The sequence below is a fragment of the Hirundo rustica genome, chromosome 15, assembly GCF_015227805.2.
Source record: "Hirundo rustica isolate bHirRus1 chromosome 15, bHirRus1.pri.v3, whole genome shotgun sequence".
NCBI classification, from domain to species: domain Eukaryota; kingdom Metazoa; phylum Chordata; class Aves; order Passeriformes; family Hirundinidae; genus Hirundo; species Hirundo rustica.
This window is the reverse complement of record NC_053464.1, coordinates 7,021,734-7,043,261: the sequence shown is the minus strand read 5'-3', so window position 1 is coordinate 7,043,261 and position 21,528 is coordinate 7,021,734. Positions and strand designations below refer to the sequence as shown.

Genomic DNA, 21,528 nt, shown 5'->3' with positions numbered 1-21,528 from the left:
ACCTTAAGACTAATTTACTTTTCACTTAATGCTTGTCGATTTTCTTTAATACAGATCCACCACAGATGAATAACGTCATGCCAACATCTCCCCTCCTTCCTCAGATGGCACATCAACATTCATATCCCAGCCTGGGACAGATCACAAACCCATATGAGCAGCAGCCTCCAGGCAAAGAACTTAACAAGTACGCGTCTCTAAAGGCAGTCGGTAAGTACGCACGCGGCGCACAACTCCTCCTTTAGCTCAGCATGTTGCGCTTGCTGCTGGCAGCTGACAATCTGCCCCAAAGCTGAAAACAAGGTCTTGCTCATCTGGACTACTTCATGGCAGAATTTCCTATTGGGTATCCCATGGCAGAATTTAATATGGAATAACGTGTTAGTTGGAAATGCAATGAAAACTAGGATGAGGACTGCAATTAAGGGATAAAAAAACTACATGCAAGAACTGGTGATGATATGATGTGAGCTCATACATGCACACAAAACAACCCTGTGCCTCTGCAAGACATTTTCCAGCAAGTTTCACCTGTGCTGTACTCACAATGCCCAGCCCCAGCTCCTCATGCCCCGAACCTGCGAGGAGCAGGGAGTTGGACTTGATGGTCCCTGTGGGTGCCTTCCAACCTGAGATATCCCATAATATGCCTACATATGCATTGTGATGTGTATTTCCCACAGCTTTCTACACAAATGAGAGAGAAAAACATCAGCTTATTATTTACACACCTGCTAAATACTTCCAAAAAGAGAAGTTCATACAGTTCTGAAGTAAGAGCTTTCACATTTCCTGCAAGATGTACACTAGTAGGTTGCTGAAGGAATGTTCTGAGATCTTATGATTTCAAACAATTAGTGCATGATAAAACTCCTAATAAAGATCACAGTGGTGGCTATTTTCTGTGCCTGATCAATATTATTTTAAGTAAATGAGAGAACATCCTCAAACAAACAGTTGTGGGGAAGGAAAAGCACAATACTGAGTAAAAAATTCAAAATAATTTTCATAGTGAATGTCTTATAATAGTTTTCAGGGCCTGTAAATACCTGCAGCATACCCTGTGATGACAGAAACCCCTTTCTAGGCTATAATGTATTAAGAAGTGGGAGGTCTTTCCCACTAAGCCTTGCTTAGCTTTCACATATGGATGATAATATCATTTCCCCGTAAATTTAGAGTAATGCCACACTCCCTATTCCCTGACAGAGATACATATCTAGAAAAAGAGCCGAAGAGCTCAGAGCTTTCTGACTAAGAATAGAGTATTCACCATGCCAGAAAGAATTTTCATCACAAACTGACATTCCTTTATCTGCACTTCAGGATTCCCGACCTATAACAAAACGTACATCCAAGTCCCATCTCAAATAGTTCAGTTTTACTTTAGCTTGTTGGTTTTGGATCTTACAAGTGGCATTTTAAATCTGTTTATAAAAACAAGGGTTAATAGCTTTCTGCAGGCTTTTGAATACCAAGCAGCTTCACAACTCCTTCTTCAAAAGGTGCTACTGTGTAATGATGTGGTGATTATCACAGATTTATGCACTGATATTGAGCTTCTTTTTCAGATGTCAATCTAGGTCAAGCCAATCATCAAAGCTGAAAGGTATTTAAGCATAACAAAATGAGAGATGAAACACTGTAAAAACTTCTCTCATCTGCCCAAGAGCCACTGAATGTACCTTTCAAAAATATTATGAAATTAGAACTTAGATATTTCTTGTGTGTCTGAGTACAAGTTTTTAAAGTAGCTAGATTATAACCATACCATTAAATGAACCTTGAAAGATTGTGCACTTCAGCTCCAGAAGTTGTATAATGCCTCTAAGAATCTTAAACTAAATTAAACATAACTTTCAAGGACATTTTCTTCCAGGGGGATTGCACCATCTTCCCATGCTTTTCCTCTATTCTTCCTACCCCTTCTCTCTTTTTTGCCCCCACAGATCTACTGGTCTCAGACCACATTAGCCAAGTTTGAGATGCAGGTGAATTTTCACAAGTACAAAACTGCCGCATTTTTTCAGCAGAAAACAAGAGAGGTTTTGAAACTGTTACACATTCACACCTTCTGTCTGGACTTGTGGAACAAGAACTAACTACACTGAGTTTTCAACCATTTTCAGACACTCAAGGCGCCGGTTCCTCCCAGGAGTACCTCCTGAGTACATCCCAGGGTCACAAAGAGGCTTTTCCATAATGCCAGCCATGCCTAGGTCTGTCAGCACGCTGACATCCTGCTCTCCAGACTGCAGGATTCATGTTGGCTTTCAGAGAGCTCTGACAGGAAAGAGGAGCTGGCCAGCATCAAGCCCACCAATACGAATTTAGCCTGACAACATCTTTTGAACAACCAGACATAGACTGAGTTCACCCTGACCTCATGTTGCAGGGAAAAGGCATTTTTTCCTGCCAACATTCAGGCTTGCATTTATGGATCCCTACAGCAGGTTAATGAGTGCGTGTAGTCCATTTCCTTATGCATTCATTGATAGTGGCTTGAGGGTGCATTCATTTGCCCCAAGAGAAACTTAATAAGGGATGTGTTCTATATTTCTCCATGCATTTGAAGCAGACCATATTCATTTAAGTGCCCCTTACTCTGCGTGATCCCATTGTTTGGGTGTAGTCCACTGTGCTTAACCCTTTTCTTTAATAAGGGTTTGGTAGAAGAAGCATTTCTAATGTTTTGTAGCAACTGTAGCTATAATACATTAATATCCCACATCAGAATGTTGCCATAAGTGGTAAGAAGTTTAGATAACCGAAAACGTGAAGCTTTACCAGCGGCAGTATTAAATTAAATTCTACACAGCTGCCTTCTTCTGAACTACAGATGTCCTATAAAATTGGCTAATTTTAGAAGTGAGCTACTCATTCCTCAGTAACTGTCTGCTGTGAAAATTCAGTTTATGAAAAAGTAGCAAGTGACATTAATCTCTGTTTTGATCATGTTCAGGTTCTCCATTAACTTCAGTAAAGATTCAAGTGCTTGTGAAAACAAGAGACAACAGTGCCCTTGCTATGAATTAGCATTGTGCTGCTGAGTAAGAATGATCCATACCTTGGTAGTGAGAGCAGGCTGATCCCCAGGAAGCAATTTTAAAGCTGCACCTCATGCTCCAAGTGACAGAGCTTGGCAGAGTGTGGCTGGACGTTGGACAGTTCATGCATGTGTGCAGTGCAATGTGTGCATTGCACTGTCTGATTCAGCACCACAGGGGAGAAGGGAGTTGAAAAGGCTGCTGTGGATGTATTTGATTTAAAAAGCTAAATATTTTTACTTGAACAAGCTCAAAGTACACAAACAAACCCTTTTACACTCAGTGGAAGAGGATATTTTCCTCATTTCTTGTTAGGAATTCCTTTATTTCTTGCAGCCTCTGGAATCCCTTAAGTACTACCATGGCTGTTGACCAAATTCACCTTTTCCCCTTACTGCCTGCTGGCATTTACATCTCTGAATGATGTGAGGACACTCTGTGCCTATTTTATATTCTCAGATGAGTGCCTGGAGTTCAGCAATGTACTGGTGAGTTATGTGCTTACTGTGTTCCTCACTGTAGTAGAATTTTAGTCTCCACACACCACCAGGGAATAATCAGCAGAAGGCCGAGGACCACTTGGAAGTGAGACAGAGAACACACATTTCCTGAACAAATAGGTAAGAAATTTACCTCCTAGCATCTCTAGCCTACCTGGCTGACAGATCTGACTTATTGTTAGGTACACTCTGTTCATCCATTATTTTTCCATTTTCAAGCCACAGAATCTCTTTTCAACAGTGCTAAATTTTTCCCACCTCAGAATGTGAGAGACTGTCTGAGGGAAAAGGGTTAATGAGCTCCAAGACCAGTCCCAGCAGAAGTGGTCATCGAATGTCCTGTGACAATTAACACCTGGTGTTCAGAATTTCCAAGTTTTTGGTCAACTGAGACTACATGATCCTGGTTTCCTTCAGTATTTTGATTATTTATGTAAAAAGTGCAGAAAGAGGGTTTTCTGCATAAATTATTCTTATTTCCAGTTCATCAACCATGTTTTTACTCCATGCTTAAATGGTTATTGCTCACTTAAGCAATACTGACATGCCTAAAGCTGTAAGTGGATGGAGATCTTGTAGCTGAACACCTTCATGAAATTCAAGTCCCAGGACATACAAAGGTAACTCATCACAAATTTTTATGCACATCATTTGGACATTCATTTGGAAAGCATGAACAATCCAACTTCAAATTCCACTCTGCTAAGCTGTAAGAGTTGCAGTCCATCCTGTTGCTTAAGAGTTTCCTAGAGCTCAAACTGACCTAATTATCCCAAGTTATTAGTTACTTATTCAGTCACATTGTTCTCAAACCCACCTCAGCAATGGTTAATTTTCTTTCCTGAGTTTCAGGGAGTGCAAAGTCACTAAATGTCTTTAGATCTTCTTGCAGAAATGAAAAAATACCCCAAACCCAACTTCTAAATCCCCAGAGGACTGGGAAAATGATCACTCAGGTGTTGGAGAGGCACACAGACATGCAAGTAAAAACTGAGAATACAAATATTTCTACAGTTTAACATGATTTTCTATTTCTGTCATAAATTTTCTTCCCTTCTCACTGACACAGAGACACACAAACATTTGAGGAACTGAAAGAGAAAAATAAATAAAAATACAATGGACAGAATTCCTTCCTGAGACACAGACCCAGAAAGCCTTCCCTGATGCTCAGAGTTGTTAGTCTCCTGTGGGATTAAATCAGATCTAATTGATTTGGTATAGCGAAGCTAGAAGGATATAATTGGCAGCAGACCCACCATCACATCTGAGTCTACAGCTCGCAGCACTTCTCGAAGCTGCACAGTTCTTTGATCCCAGGGGAAACATTAGACAGTGATCCAGCTCTGCTTGCAGTTGCAAAACTGCAAAGTGAGATTCTGCAAATGCGACACTCAGAGAATAAATATCTCCTGGTTAGGTCCCTGCAGAAAGTAGTGTGGCCACAAGTGTGCAAAGGCACCAGGCATCAGCTCCCCCAGACAGGTGAAGCATGTGAGCAAACTGAGCTGGTCCAGTGTCCTCTGCACACATAGGAGGATGCACAGGGAAGATCACCCTTAGGTTAGCTCTGGGCTGTTATCTTTGAACGATCTTCTTGTCTCATGGGAAATTTGTTGCTGCCTTCTCCCGAGCTTCAGACCTCCAATTTCCATAGGAATGACTGTAACTCTGTGCTGGTACAAGATCTGTCTCTCACCATGAGACTGTCTACCATTCCCTGTAGTTCATTGTGCTCTGGCCTGGAAAGAAATGCTGTAACTGGGAAAATGGAAACGCACAACATGCCTGCCCATGCATTCATAGGGTTGATACAGTCCACTTTTCAGAAAAAGCAGAAAAAATTTATTGGACACAATATGTTTGTATTAATTTACTTTCTTATACCAACCACACTGTTCCACTGAGAGGTAAATATTCATGTTTCTTTGGAAAGCTTAGAAAAGAATTGTCCTTTCTTTTCAAAGACAAAAGAAATTTTCAATTACCACTTCCATAAGCAGTTACACAAAGATGGATCAAAAAAAATCTGGGACACGGGAGTATCTCACTGGATTTAACACCACAAAAAAAAACTGACAGGAAAGCACAGATTAAAGCATCTATTGTAATATCCAGAGGGTGATTCAAATAATGATTTCACATATCCAGAGGTGTGTGCTGTATCATAAATAATGCTCGACTAGGCGATCTGCCCAACTTAACACTGGAACTACAGCTCTGGCTTAAGGAAATGTGACAGAAAAGCTTGGATTCTTCTTCTTATTATTATTTACTCAGCCCAGTATGGCTGGAGGATTTGAAGCTTTTGAGTGCTCATTTGTTAGGGAAGTCTTTAATATTTTAATCCTCACCTTTACTTCAGGCACAAGAGAAAAGCGAAGCAGCACTCAGGAGTAAGCCTTGCTTTACCAATCCCCCTGCCAGCACCTTCCCTCAGCCTTCCCATTCCCCAGCTAGAGGAAGTGGAGCATCACTTGTTTCACTCATGTCTTCTGATGAGACCCAGCAAATTTCACAGCCTGCCCCGCGCATGCAGATGAAATTACAAGACTTTTTCTTGCTTCCACTAAATAATTTAATTATTTTCTCTGTTATTTACCCAAATGGCTTCTGATACCCACAGGCACACTGTCATAGGTAAATATAACAAGCTTGGAGAGTCTTGATCAAAATATTTCCCTGTTTTATCATTCAGAACACTCATTTCTTCTTCCAGTGAAGTACTCATATTTTAATTATAAATACGGCATTTATGCAGAGCCTCAGTATCTTAAGCTAAATCATCTGCTTTGCTGACATTCTTTTTTGGCTTTTTAAAAACAACATTTTGCTGTAAAATCTACAGGAGGATATTCTCTCTGAGGATGGGGAATCATGCTTTGAGCAATCAGACTTCCAAGCAGGCACTGCCCATTCCATCCTTTAGCAAACACGGATTTGTGAACTTTGGGCATATGTTGGTCTTGGCAGAAGTGACATCATGGCAGGTGGAAGGAAACTGCAAATAGTCCTTCTTTTACAAGAAACAGTTTTAGCACCAAAATAAGATTCTCTTAAGCACTGCCATCTACGTTGGCTCATTTCTTAGACATCAGCAACACAATGAACTTGGATAAGAAGGAAAATCTGACCTTGAGGTGTATTTAGTTTGGGTTTAAACTTTAAACTTTTGGTTCGGTGGGTTAGACTCACACCTAAGTGAATTTGGTTCCTCTGAACTTGGTTCACTCTCTGGTTTTGGAATGGTTGAAGAACATTCATAAGAATTGATTAAAACTTAACCTATTTTTAATGCCAAAAGAGCAAATTTAAACCTGTGCATCCTAATTCTGATCCAGATGTTGATATTCTTTGTACCTATGCTCACTACCACAGAAAAACAGCCTCTTTTTTTTTTGTTATCAGCACATTAAAACAGTGAAAACTAAATCTTCACCAATCATTCATAGAAGTTCAAACACCATTCTACATCCATAAAGTTAGGCACCATAGAGAACTCACACCCTTTCACTGAAAATTAGCTTGGTTCTCTGGAAACGAATTGATTTAAAAAATACTTATTATGTGATAATGAATCAAAATGAAACAGAAAGTTATTTTCGTACTTTTACGAGACATAATGGAGAGATCTAAAATAAGAGTACCAGAAACCCAGCTCACTGCTAGAGAATGGGGGTTCTGCTCTCTTTTGCTTGTCTTCTGGCCTTGAAGGTAGAGCCTTCAGAGGTAATGAGCTTACAGTAACCAGGTTTATTTCCACCCATTGAGATCAGTGGCAGCCCCAGGAAGAAAACAAGTAAATCTAAATCAAGCATGGGTTATTCCAACCTACTTCTGTGAAGTGCTGATGAATTATGCATGAGACTTTTTTACACATTAAGTGATGTGGAGACATGAGTGAAACTTTATGCTCAGGCAATGAAAATGAGCCAATAAAAACAAGGCTCGGCTCACGCGATGACAAAACCTAACAATGCTGAGCACTTTCACTTGCAGCCCTTCCTACAAATCTCTCTCTGTAACTGTTTTATTTTACCATATAAACATACTTCTTATTTCAGAATGCAAATTTTTTTTATCAATTATTTAAGCGTAGAGATTGATCCAAAAGATATGAAAACAACTGTGAATACTTGCAGATAAACAGCAACACTGTGGGATCCCAACTCAAATCTAGATTTAATCCCAAGTGTGGCTTTTAACTGTTCCCACCATGGAGCCTGCACATTACACTGCTTGCTCCTAACATACTCCACCCATTTTCCCCTCTGAACTATCAGCTCTGTAGGTATTGTATGGCAATATTTTTGCAGGAAGGGTTTCACACCTGTGTTCAACAGGTATGTGGTATCACATTTTAAAACTTTTCAGCTTTGTACATGGGTATTTGTCAAAAGTAGAGTGCAATGTTCTTCAGGATTACCCACAAACACAAAAGATAGTAGGACAACTGATAGGAATGAATCCCTTACTAACAATATCATATAAATAGCAGCAATTATCTGTCTGCTATTTTGGTTCAGCAAAGGGGGCTCTAAAGACAGTAAATGTGCTTTTAAGAAATTGCACACATATAAAAGTCACAGAGACCATTGCCTTATTCCTACACATTCATATTTGGATAACAAAGGGCTTGAGGCATGGAGGGAGGAAGAGAAGTTACATGACTTGCAATGCACAGTTAATTTCTGCAAAAGTCCTTCCCTAACAGCTTATTTGAAGAAGGATAAGGGGAAGAGAGGAGCTGAAAAAAATCTGATATATAGTAGTTATGATACTACAGCATCATCAAAAAAAAAAAAAAAAAAAAAAAAATCACCACAAAGATATCATTTGGTTCATTCTAAGGAAAATGTGAAGTACAACAGGTAGTTTTTGTAGTGGGAAGGTTTGCAAAGCTTTCTAGGCTATGGAAGGTGCTGCTGTGGAGAGCAGCCAGGGCCCTGCCACACGGGAGCTGACAGAGCTGCAGTTCAGCACTGCTGCTGCTCATTTTCCCCAGCAATTGAGATGATTGCAATTCCTGGGGAAAAGGGGAGAGAGGAGCTGTACACTCTGCTGTGGCTGCAGGCTGGTGTGTCACTATTAACTATTCATGGCAGGGAGCTGCATTGCCAGTTCTTCCTGGGCTGGTGTCAGGCATTGATGCCGCTGCCTTACGTGAGGGCTCTGCTCAGAGCAGGCACCGCTTCTGCTCTGCCTTGGACTTGGCCCAAGCTGCAGCAAAATCTAAAGAAACTCATTTTCTTCTGACAGGGCAAGTTTGGGAATTGTCAGGGAACACGAGTTCCTTTCAGTTTGACACACATCTCTGGTTTGGAAACCTCTGGCAACCACACTCAAGAGTTTAATGATACAAATGCCATAGAGCCTAAAAAGAGGGAGACAGGAAAAGAAGAAAAGGAGAAGAAAAATCCAGAACTCAATATGTATAAGTACAGCTACGAAATTACATCATTCTTTTTTTTTTTTTTTTTTTACTCCTGAGAAAAGGGTAGAAAAAGAGATGTTCCTAAGAGAAACAATTTATGCCAGAACTATTTTGGAAAAAAAATCAACTTCAATCCAGAACAATTACTAAAAATCCTTTCAAATTAAAGCAGTTAAGAAGCAGATCAAATAAAAATAAATTGGGCAAAAAATAGCTATTGCATCACTGGGACTTTTTTTTTCTCATTTAACCAGTACAATTCAAGAAGCCTGTAGGCCCTTCTTCGTGTTGAGCAATAATAGTGTAAATCTAGTATGATGGCAGTTGAAAGGCACAGAAATACAAGTTTATTTCAGCACTAAAACCACATCTTAATTGCATGTTCAGACTCTGAATGGGGTCTCTGTGTTCTCATGCAATTTCCTATGTCATCACATCTGGTATTTTCAGCTCATCTGTGGCTGATTCAGACATAGGTGTAAGAGTTATAACCAGCAGTATACTAAAAGAAACAAAAGTATCAATCAAAAGTATTAAAACTGAAAACAAAATTGAGTACACAGAAGAATGCCAACAGCGACGTGTGAAAAGAAAGTTCAATTATGTTCGTGCTAAGAACAGTTATTAGAAATAAATGTGGTCAGGAATAGCAGAGCTTTTTCAGTCACCGTCAGATAAGGTAAATCGACACCTGAAGGCAAACCAAAGAGGCTTTTTTCAGATGCTGAACTCCCCTGCAGAACATGGTGAACTCGTGCCCCAAGTCCCCTCCGTGTGCAGCCCCCAGGAGCAAAGCACCCCTGGGCAGGCTGCTGGAAGCCCTGGCTGCAGGAGCAGGGCTCTGGGTGCTCAGCACTGCACACTGCTCCTGCTAAAGCAGAGGCAGCAACCCCTGCACTCCTTAGGAGGATGCCCTTAAACAAATGGAAGGTCCTCACCAGCCAAAAAAGGTTACAAACAATTTCATATTATTGTTGATGTATGGGAGCGTTGCAGAACTTCTGACACAATCAGATTTATCCTGAGAAGCATTAAAAACCACCCAGTGAAAAAGCAAGCAAGATTACCGGAGGAAGGAGTGGAAGAAACCTTTTAAGCAAATCTCCTAAGTGTTAACCTCTTTGGCTTTGGACAGCACTTTCAGAAAGCAAGCCAAACCCTTCTTTCCTAAATCAGTTTATACTGCAGTCATGCTTTGTTCAGACGTTAAGCGTGACAGCATGACTCCTTGGGTAGTTTCTATTTCAAAAGGCAAGTTTTCATACCATATATAAGGTTTCCAATTAAAAAAACCTGATAAATATGCTCAAATGAGATAAAATGAAATAAATATTTCACAGTAGAACTTTTCATATTTATTTGCCATTGTAGATGCCATGAAAGCCACAAGCTTAGAAGCCTTTAGGGGAAAAAAAATGAAAAAACAGATTTACAGTTACCCCACTGGCTGCATTTTCAAGGAAAAGTCAGAGATTTAAATGCATAATTCTCTTAGACTTCTTTTATAATTTCATCTCTTGGATCAAGAATAGAATCGATGCTCTTACTTCCTTCTAAAATTTATCATTCATTGTATGATACTGAACCAACAGTTTAGCATGTTGGTGCTTGAATTTCAAATGTTGAATCACTTGAGGATACAACCAAGCAGTGTGATCTTTGTCTGTCTACATGCAACAGATTTCAGGTTTCCTGAAAACATCTACAATTCTAATGTTAATTTAACATCAATCAGCCACCATTTGTTTCCAGGTTAACAGAGCCTATATTCTGGTTAGTCAGAAAAGCTTCTGTTTTTCTTCTACTGGTTAGATTCAAGTATCTGCATGCCACTGGTCCCTAGGTTAGGCAGAATGTGTGCAAGTCTGGAGTAGTTTGATCAAAACCAAATCACAATACCACTGCAGCGCTTTGCAAAATCGAATCCAAAATATTGCAATTGAATACTATGTAAATCAATGCAGGCAAGTATACAAAGCCCAGCTGGAAAATCTGTTTTGCATGTCCAAGGAGAAACATGCCTAAACTCACACAGTAAATAAACATTTGGAAAAAGAGAAAGAACAAACCAGACTTTGCAGTGCTGTGCTTTTTGGCACGTTGTCAGAAGAGGGGCAGTGCTGCTCCCAGACATGTGGCTACTCTCGTGTTCCAGGGAATGGCAGCCCTGCTTCTGGTGAGCCACACTTCGTGTCTGATGCCTGAGGTGTTCATCAAAATCTGTCTCAGCGTTCCCAGCCAGGCAGCAGACTTTGCTGTGGGGGTTAAAGAGCATTGCTGAGACTGAAGGCTTCACTTACCCAGTCTAATTACATTCCTATCCTAAACCATTAACCCAGAAATATTCTGGTCTCCTCAGCCTTCGACAAACTGTCATGAAAATAATCAAAAGAAGAGAAGAAATGTTTGGGCCTACATTTTTATCTTTTTTTCATGTCTCATATCTTGAAATAATTTTATTTCACTGGGAAAACAATATGTAGTCTTGGGTCTGGTGGTGGACAAGCTCATTTCAAACAATGCCTGAGAAGAAAAGGTTGATATGGTTTGTCTTTTTGCGCTTGGTCTCTCTCCAGACCACTGTAAAAAATCAGTAACTAGATGAAGTGGTAAAGGGGGCTGGGAGAGAAATAACACTGAGCTACAAAAAGTAGGTTCTACAAAACTTAAGTTGGGTTCTATGCTTTATGTGTTTTTCTTTACCTCTATCAGTGGTAGGAAATAAAAACCATGGGAAAGAATCCAAAGATAAAAAAGAGTCTTCATTTTCAGAATGTCTCCAAAAAAGGCAAAATGATATTAGAAGAAAACATTAGAAGAAATATTTAGGACAGAAATTAATGCAGGCCACAGGCTGAACTCTGAATTTTCAAAACTCAATACAAGTATGAGAAGCAGGGCTGCAAAAATGATTTTAAATGGCATTTGCCCTTTCTTGAAATTTAGTATGGTTTAAAATTGCCCCAGCTTGTATAGAGCCACCCCAGTGCCTACGAGATTGAGAACAGTGACTAGCCATGAAATAACCACACTCCCTTCTCTTGGCCACAGACAGATCTCACATCATCCTGCCCATTCCTCATTCGACCAACAGAATCTTGTCTAGCTGAAATTTCCCCATGCAGTCTGTTCTCCAACCCACTTCATATTATGCAGAGCCAATTCTTCTACGGTCCATGATGGTTGGTGAGCCCCTTAATTCAAAACACAGGTCATTAGTTATTTGTTTTACTGTATGGAAGACATTTCCTGTGAATTTATTGTGAGTTTTTTCTCCAACAAAAAACTTGTGCTAGTGCAAAAATGATATTCCTTTGATTTTCAGATGAAATCCTACAAGAACTCTCACACAGAGCCAGTTTATGTCCTGGAAACCTTTGAACATATTGTCTTAGATGCTAGCTTGGAAAGGCAAATGAATAAGCAGTCACACATTCCAAAAGGATCAACAGCACCCCCAGAGGCATCAGCCCAGTATTTCCCTGGGCAAAATTCTCATGTCTCTGAGTCAGGATTTATTATCCTTCTGTCTTTCCTCAAGTTTTCACTTCCATTACTTAGAGAAATATATTTTTCCACAGCTTCAGGTAATGACGCCATCATCTCAGCAAACTCATGTCTGTGGAAGCAAAGCCTTGTTACACACTGCTGTATATTCCATAGGGATAGCCTCACAGAGAAACCTCCCAGAACCAGGCCTCACTTCATTTCAGCTGTAATCTGGTGTGTCACTGTAGCAATTCCATTGCTGTCCTGTACTCAGCACTTTTCAGCAGCTTGCTTTCTGCATCTCTAGCCCTTCATGTGAAATACAGTCTTTTTGGCTAGAATGAATGGCTCTGCATTTCACAAACTAGTTCTCAAAATACATTCAGATAACAAACAATTCTGTAAACATCTAGTGAGAAACAGTGTCCCTACATATTTTTATAGCTTCTGACTTTGACTCACACAGAAGTTTTGATTTGGGCTTTTGGTTTTGTCTTAATGTCTTTAGATCTTTTTTAAGGGCTCGTTCCTTTGTGTATTCTCTTCTCGCACTTCAGAGGCTTCTCCCCACTCCTAGGTGTCTATTTCACAAAAACTGTAGGACAGAACAGTCTTCCAGGATTCTACATTCTCTCACAGTGTAAGAAGGGGTGCTAGTATTCAGAGCCATGTTATGTACCCACAGAGATAAGAGCATTATCAGTTAGGAAAAGAGTGAAAACCCCCTGTAATATTTTCCAAGAAAAAGGAAGTATTCACAACGATAAAGCATGGCCATATGACTCTATGCCACAAGGGCTTACAAAGTGATGTTGAAGACTCTTTAAGCTTGGGAACAAAACATTACACAGTTTCGGGGTCACCTCTCAAATACAGCTTATATTCAAATAAGCTCACTGGGAAATTTTGGCCCTTTGGCAGATACAAATTTTTTTGCCACTGATATTCAAGAAAACCCCTTTTCATCTGTGGTATTTACTTGGCAAGCTGGTTTCCAGGCTTTGTTGCACAACTATGGATTATGAAGAAAGATGTGAAACTTCCATGTCATGCCAGGCTCACACTTAAGGCTGGGAAAAATATTCATTCTTTTTTTTTCCAGATGAACAGTAAAACAGTAACTAAATTTATGGGTGCAGTACCTTAAAGAAGTAAAAGCCTTACGGAAATATTGAAACTGAGAACACTTTTATAATTAGCTACCAAGGAGAAAGAACACAGTAACATCTGGATTTAAAGCCCTTCTATTATTATTTGGCAATGTTGCATTCATAATTCTTTACTCCTTTTTCAAACACAACAGTGATATCTTTAAATCATATTTTTACTGATCAAGATACAGAAGCAAATGCAAAAAGCACTTCTATAGCACCTTTCATCCAAAATCTCAGAATACTCTACAAATAGCAATTCAACTTCCTTGCACAATTACCTCCTCCAATGTGCTAACAGCTCATTTTACAGCAGGTGAAACCAAGGCAGTGGGAAGTTGAGTCATGTACCTAAGGTCACATAACAAATCCATCCTCTAACTCCAAAATATCTCTATGGATCTTTAAAGTCCACAAAATATATATAGGGTCTGCTTAAGAAGAAAAACAAACTCCCTCAGATTCACAGTTGATCTCTTAAGTAGTTGGCTTCAGGATACTATTAATATACTTTTCTCGGTAAAACATTTGTTACAAAACCATGCTCAAATGTTACTGCTCTGAATCTTTTCTGCTTTGAAAATGAAAAGTAAAAAACCCCGTTTCTACACTGTAGTAGCATCAGGTCACTCTCACAGGGCACAGCCCACTGCTATTATGAAACCTGCATGAAAGAACAAGGACGGTGCAAAGAGTTGCCAAAAGCTCTCTAGAACAACTGAACAATTCGGTTTTATCACTGCTGATACATTTCTACAGGGATATCTCCTCCTCCCCATTTTTGGTACCTGTGCCTATGTGCACACCTGCACATGCAAGCAGGAAGAAAACAGGATTAAGGGAGGTTAAAATGCTCAGTGCAGGGTTGCCTTTCATTGCCAGCACTGAACTCTGAGGAACAGGGAAGAGTCCTCAGGCAAAGCCTGCAAAGCGTTCCTTGATCAGGACAAACACAAACTGCAGCTCTCCCACACTGGCACTGACATGCAAAACACGAAATCAGCTGCTTGGCAACTGTTTGCCAGCATTCTGCTTGACTTTGCTGATGTGGATTTACAGTTCACATCCTGGTTTGTTCTCTTCAAGCCCAGTTTCCAGAGAACAGTTGAGAGGTCCCTAGAAAGGGACTGTGAACTATATTAGTCAAAGCAACTTTATCGGAACCAAATTTACGGAATCAATCATTTCACTTTCAACAAAGAGTTGAAAATCTGACATTATAACATGGCACAAACAAGAGAAAAACCAACCTCAGACATGTCAGAGGCACAGTCCTTGTGAGGCAGATTTCTTCCTCCTTGTTTCAACAGTGAAGGTTTTCTTTATATACAACAGAAATACAATATACTGTTCTGTAGGACATCATTGATGCGATTGGAGATCTGAGTAGCATATCTAATGTCTGATAAAATTCAGAGATCCAGGACCACTGCAGTGGGAAAAGGTACAAGCGAGAAAAAATTAAGAGAAACTGAGGACATAGCTTGAGCTTGTTGTGGCCTCAAGGAGAAAAATGGCAGGAAAAGCCAAACAATAAAAATATCTGCATTTTTTGGTCATTATTTACGTAGCTGCATCACCACTGCTATTTCTAGAAAGAGAAGTCATTATTTATCTTGCAGCTGATAAAAGATCTTGGCTACAGAAGACAAATTGCTGCAACATAACTAAGATAAAATTAAAACTACAAACTTACACATTTACCCTAGTCTTATATTAGATTATCTAAATTTTTAATTTTTGTATGCAAATTAAACTATTTTAGATGTGAAACAGGCATACAAATGTATCTCTATTAAAAGCTGGACACAATTAACTGTGCTGAATTTAAATTACATAAGCTAGTGTGACTTTTCATAAATAGCCAAGGTCTTAAGGCATATGACATGGAAACTTGCTCCCCTAACAGCTGGCCTGCAGTGCCTTTGATGCAAAAAATTATAAAAATGAAGACTTGTGTGAATATTCACAGTGCCTTTTCTGCAACCCTTTTTTTTTTTTTTCAATTATTGATAACAAATTAATGAGATAATAGTAATGCAAATGCATTTCCACCCCATTTTTATTCATAATGGTTCTGTGACATTCAGAGAACGTTAACAAATTAAAAGGACAAGCCACATGTAGAACTGTAAACAGTTCTTTCAGGAAGAAATACGTACAACCTGATTATTCAGATTACAGCTCTCTAAATGAAACAACTCACTCCAAAATCAAAGCAGAACTTCACAGACTCTTTGTAACGCATGACAGGTCTATCAGCGATTGCCCTGGGCTGAAATGAGAGCGGGCCGTTATCTGCATTCCATGATTTGTTCCAAGCAGAAGACACCTGTATGCTATAGAAAAGCATTCACTCAATGACTGAAAAAGGAAACAGATGGAGTTGGGTAAAACGCACAAAGCCCAATCTGACAGCACAGAAAGGAGCAATTTCAGTCCACTGGAGAGGAAACACCTCTTTAATGACAAAATTAAGGATTTAAGAGCAAAGTCCAGTTGCACAGTCATTTATACAAAAAAATGTCATGAGATAATAAATAGCAACTGCCGTTGGTAATATTCCTCCCTGTGGAGGGACCAGGACAAGGGGGATGCACAACTGAAGACTGATCTTGAAGATTAATATGATGCTCTTGGGAATTTCCCTGCCTTGCATAAAGATCCAGTTCAGAACTAGAGACAGGGAGAAAATTCAAAGTGCAACAAAAGCCTCCTAGGAATACTTGGGTGAGAGTAAAAGAGGGAAGCTACACAAAAATCAGTGCAGGGAATTAAAAACCCCACAAAGACAAGAGGAGCTGAGCTGTACAGACAGCTACATGTACCAGACTTCTGCAGAGAAGCCTTACATGGCATGGCTTGAAGGAGAATGAATGGATTCAGCCAGAGCACAGCAGAAGTCAAACCTACGTATTTGGCACTATCTTAAATGAACATCTAAATTTTTGAAGGGGGAAAATAAACACTCTTTACATAAAAGGAAAGTTCTTAAAAAATGGAATTCAGTTAAGCTTCCCTTAAACCTCAAAATTGAAATGAGTTGCTGGATTACTGCAGAATGCCTTTAGCTTCCTAGGCATGGTTCATACTTTCAAGCAAGGCCAAATGAATGGCAGCAATAACAACAAACTTGAGCAAAAGAGTGCACTGGAAGACACTTGCCTAGGAGATCACAGAGGGCAAAATCCTTATTTGAGAACTGCAATGCAGTATTTGTTGGCAGGGCTGGTGCTGTGTTTCTTAGGCGCTGACCCCAGAAAATGATGTCAGAACCTTGAATTTAGGATTTTCATGGTCTGTAAAATCACAGGGTAAATACCCAACCTTCAGCAACCCAAAGTATTTTCAGCCCCATAAAGCATTAGTGAACTTCCAACCATTTAGGAGAACAAGTCTCATTCTTAATATTGCCCTGAAGCATTATTGAACAAAAATGGGTCTACCTCAACACACACCACCAGACCTTACAGCTGGCTGGGTCAAATATCCAGGAGTCACTTTGTGTCTGAAGAGATATGCTCTCACACAGCAACGCAACCCAAGATGCTGCAGTATTCCCAGGAAACCCTGTATACTTCTGTAGAGTTCCCAAATTTCTTGTGCTATGAGACATGTGATTCATAGGACTTCTCCCCATAATGTAAATGTCAGCACAACTTGAGTGATTTGGGGCAGGGGGACAGTCTTTTCTTCAAGGGCAACAGGGTTTTGTCTGCATGTATGAAAGCCTGGCACAATGGCATCCAAAACTGTGCTCCAGAGCAAAAATAAGGGCCGGGAGGTGGAGTGGATTTCCCTTACGGATGTACCTGTAAATGTCCTGGTCTGCAGATGGAGCTGTGTAAGACCTGCTGTAAAACTGTTCACCATTTTTCTTGTGTCCAACTGATTCTTTTTGTCCCCTCCCCTTTTGACCCCAAATAGCTGACAAAGTCAACGATGACTTCTACACCAAGCGCCGACACCTGGCCGAGCTGGCTGCCAAGGGGAGCCTGCCCCTCCACCCGGTGCGCCTGGACGAGGAGAGGGCCTACACCATCGACAGCGGGCTCACCAGGCAGAACGGGAAATCCAGGATGGGGAAGATACACACACACCCCCTGGGCTACAACTCCCACTACAAAACCTGGGATCCCAACGACCCGTCCCTGAGGCGGCAAGCGTTCACAAACAAGGGCAAGCACGGCATGGGAGACCCGACGCTAAGTGACCCGCTGACCACCCGGAGCCAGCACTACTTGGGCCCACAGCCATACTTCATAACCAACAGCAAGACAGAAGTAACTGTTTGAGTTCGTTTTCTTTCTCTTTTTTTTTTTTTTTTCTAATGAAATCCTTTAAAAACCACACGCAAATGTATACACAACACAAACACTCAACTGAAAGGAAAAAAAAAAAAAAATTAAATAAAACAAAAAAAGAAGAGGAAACAGAAGGACAGAACTTCCACCTGGACACTTTTGGTATCCAGCCAGCTGTAGGCCGAAGAGTGGGTTAATACCATTCAGCAATACACACGGAAGGTTGAATTATAAACTCCATTTCTATTTCACAATGGAACACCAACCCTTGTGACTAAATTTTTTTACTTGAAACTAAAATCCATGATGAGAAGTAGCACAATCTAGAGAAACTTTATGTCTGCTTAAACATTTACACTATGTTCCTGCCTTGAGACAGAGGAAGAGAGAGAGAACAATATACTGTAATATATTATTTCAGAGAGGAATTTTGTATAAAACCTATTAATATTCACTAGACCTGTGAAAAACCGAGAGCAAACATCTTGGTAAGATCCCTAACATCTATTATTGTACTTTCACGCCATCCTATAGAGAACGCAAAAAATATATATACAATAAGGGACAAAGACATTTCACAAGGAATTTATGAAAACTGTTATGATTAAGAGCATATGGGACCTTTCTGGCTGGTAGAGAATTCTGCAGGATGATGCTGCAGCAGATTATTTCATTTCAGTTTACTTCATTTGATTTGAAATTTTTGGGAAACTCCAAAATAAGAAGAGACACTTCATATGACACAGAAAGCTGCTGGGGGAAAAAGGGCATCAGAATATTCCCTCTCAGTCCTCCTGTTTTCAGGCAGATGGTAACAATTCTCACTTTGCAGACTGTCAGGATTTTTTCTTCACCTAAATGTTTTGCCTATCTTCAACTGCTTCAGACTGAAATTAAGCGTGGGTGGTGCCTTTACTGTATTACTATTGTTCAATGACAGTCTTGTTCTTCAAAGTGGCCCCTCTGTTCCTTTAAGCTATTCCCTCATGTTTTGCTAAGGATGACAAGGGTTCTGCCCTGTTCAGCCTCCTCTGTTTGTTCCAAAAGGAAAGTGGACTACATCTCCATGCAGTGGTTGCACAGTCAAGACTATTTAGTTAGCCCCTTCATTTTCCCAATTTCAACTTTTCCCTCTGGTCTCTCATTTTGTATTTGCTTTTAGCCATGGTAGTTCTCTGTAGTTCAAGTAAATGTTATCTGGTATATTGTCTCTATCGTTTGGCTTTCTCTAGTGGCGTTCCCTCTTGGTGGGTTGTGTGGTGGAAGAGGCTGGTCCAGCCTCAAACATCAGAGATCTGGGGTTAAACTAAACAAGCAATTGGACTGATGGTCTTGACTGTGGTTCTGATGAGCAGGTTGCCTTGTTTGTGTGGGTAAAACCACTCTTGAACTGGGCACTGGTAGCAAACTCACACTCCTGGGCCTGCGAAGGCTTCAGCACATCACAAAGAGACAGAGTTGGGATGGGAAGGCAGGCAATGCATTCAGTCTTTCAGTAAATCCCTGCCCCTTCCCCAACACAAGCCACTTGGCTAAATCCCAAGTAGCTGTCCTACTACAAGTTGCATTCTCACCAGCTGTCAATTCTTTGGGAGATTAGGTCTGGAAGAGTATTCAGAGAGGAGTGAGAACTGTTGTAAGAAGAATTAGAAGCGGCATTTCTTACTGTACTCAACTGACTGTCAGTGCTTCTGCTTAGTCAAGGATGCAAGGGCTAAGATTTTGAAATCTGGTTAAATAGAGATACCATTTTTTTTAGCTATATCAAGATTGATTTGCATCCTGAGAGCACTGGTATCTCTCCATAAGCGTGCTGCTAAATTTTATGATCATGTGTTTTAAGACTATCAGAAGTGGACAAAGCCTACAAGACAAATACTTTGCACACAACCCAGACTCTCCACTACCTTACGTTTATTCCTTTAATCTTTATTGCCTTCACAACTGGCTGACCTAATTTGACCCTTTATGGAATGTTGCTGTTAATCCATATGCTTTAGATACACATTACAGCTGCACTCTAATTCACACAGGTTTCGTGTAACTTGAGCATATTTTATGTGGAAATATTTTAGTAACTGTATGTTCTGTAAGTAAACCCGTGTTAATACTTGTTAACTACAGAGTTTATGATACCAATAATACTTCCTACAATAAAATGTTTGTTTGTTTTTTAAGAATGTTTATTTGTAAACATATGTATTCACTATATTACTATGAATTTCTTACCTGGCAATAAAACTGATTCTAAGTGAATCCAACCTGCTGGCTCATTCCTAAACTAGAATCACTGGGCCAAGTTTTGTGTCTGAACTGAGCTTTAGGAGCATCTCACTGCAGCCAGTGGTTCATATCAGCACAAAAGATGGTTTGCCTCTGCCAGTGTGAACAAGGGGTTCTTTGGAAATCAGCTGCATGTTATCTGTATTACAGAGAAGCTGGGTGATGTTTGAGGCTCCTTCCAGGCCAAGTGTTCTGTGATTTTATGACTGATCCTCATGAATTTGGATTTTCAATAAGCTTCAGACATGTCCAAAGATTGCAACTACCCAGCGAGACAAATGAAACACTGATATATACTGTTTCAAAACTTTTATATGCTCACCAGAGAAGATCCTGTACACAACATCTGTGTACCAAGTCTGCTGGTAAAGAAAGCCCTTACAGGCTTTTAGTAGTGCTAACGGCTCGTGAAGCTGACAGAACATTGGGAGAGGGTTTGGGTAGCTTCTTCTCCTTTCTTTGCTAAAATGATAGTGAATAAATTTCAGAAAAGGAAACGGGGAGTCAGGAAACCCAGTTTCAGAATCCACTTACTGCATGTCCTGGTACAAATTCTTCAGACAGTTTATGAGCCTTTGGAAGCCATGACATAATATCAGAGGGAAAACATCAATTCAAAAGTCTCCAGAGTTTCCCTTTTCATACAGTAGAAAAATCTCATTTTCAATATACACCTTTATGGGTGCCAGGAAATAGTTCATAAGAGCCCCAGTTTTTGTTACAGAAGCATTTCTCTACCTCAGTGCAACACAGTTTGGTCAGTGCCAGGAAAATTCTGGGCAGCCTTGTGGCCTACAGGGAAGCCTGGGGAGCTCCCTGGAACACAAGCCTAACCTGCAGTAGACACAGCTTCCTGTTACAGCTCCACCGCCAGCCCAGCTATGCACAGGTTGTTTCTAGCAGCAAATTCCTGACGGGAATCCCAGATGACAAAAGGTTCAACTGCTTTGCTAAGTAGAAGTCTCTCAGCATGGCTTTTGCTCTTTCAGGTACATTAAAACGTCCAAAGAAAACCCACTGGAATGTGATTTTGTGTTTCCACATGGTTATTTTTGCCTCCTCCTCTCTGACCCTTTTGATACCACTAGCAAGAGTGGCACTGGGCTCCCATCAGCATTTCTTCCATGAGGCTCTTTGATCCTAACACAGGTGCACTGACTACAAACAGAAAAGTGCACTGTCAAGAAAGGATGATGTTCCTGTACAGAGCTATGGAGTCTAAAAACTTCTGGTTTAGAGCCCTTTACCCTGGAAACATCTCTTCTCATGACTAAATATTTAGAGCATGATCCTTAGCTTATACAAACTGAAGATGTGATG

The 21,528-nt window shown here is 40.2% G+C and overlaps 1 protein-coding gene across 2 annotated transcripts in view; it reads left to right on the top strand.

Annotated features, from left to right (window-relative positions):
- Window positions 1–20,181, top strand: part of SHISA9 (shisa family member 9) — a 178,737-nt gene extending 158,556 nt beyond the window's left edge. For both annotated transcript variants that reach the window (XM_040079114.2, XM_040079113.1), the window contains 2 exons: window positions 55–210; window positions 17,549–20,181. In XM_040079114.2, the coding sequence (XP_039935048.1) occupies window positions 55–210; window positions 17,549–17,916 (524 nt within the window). In that variant the 3' untranslated portion in view covers window positions 17,917–20,181. The remainder of the gene's footprint in view (window positions 1–54; window positions 211–17,548) is intronic.
- Window positions 20,182–21,528: the final 1,347 nt, after the last annotated feature.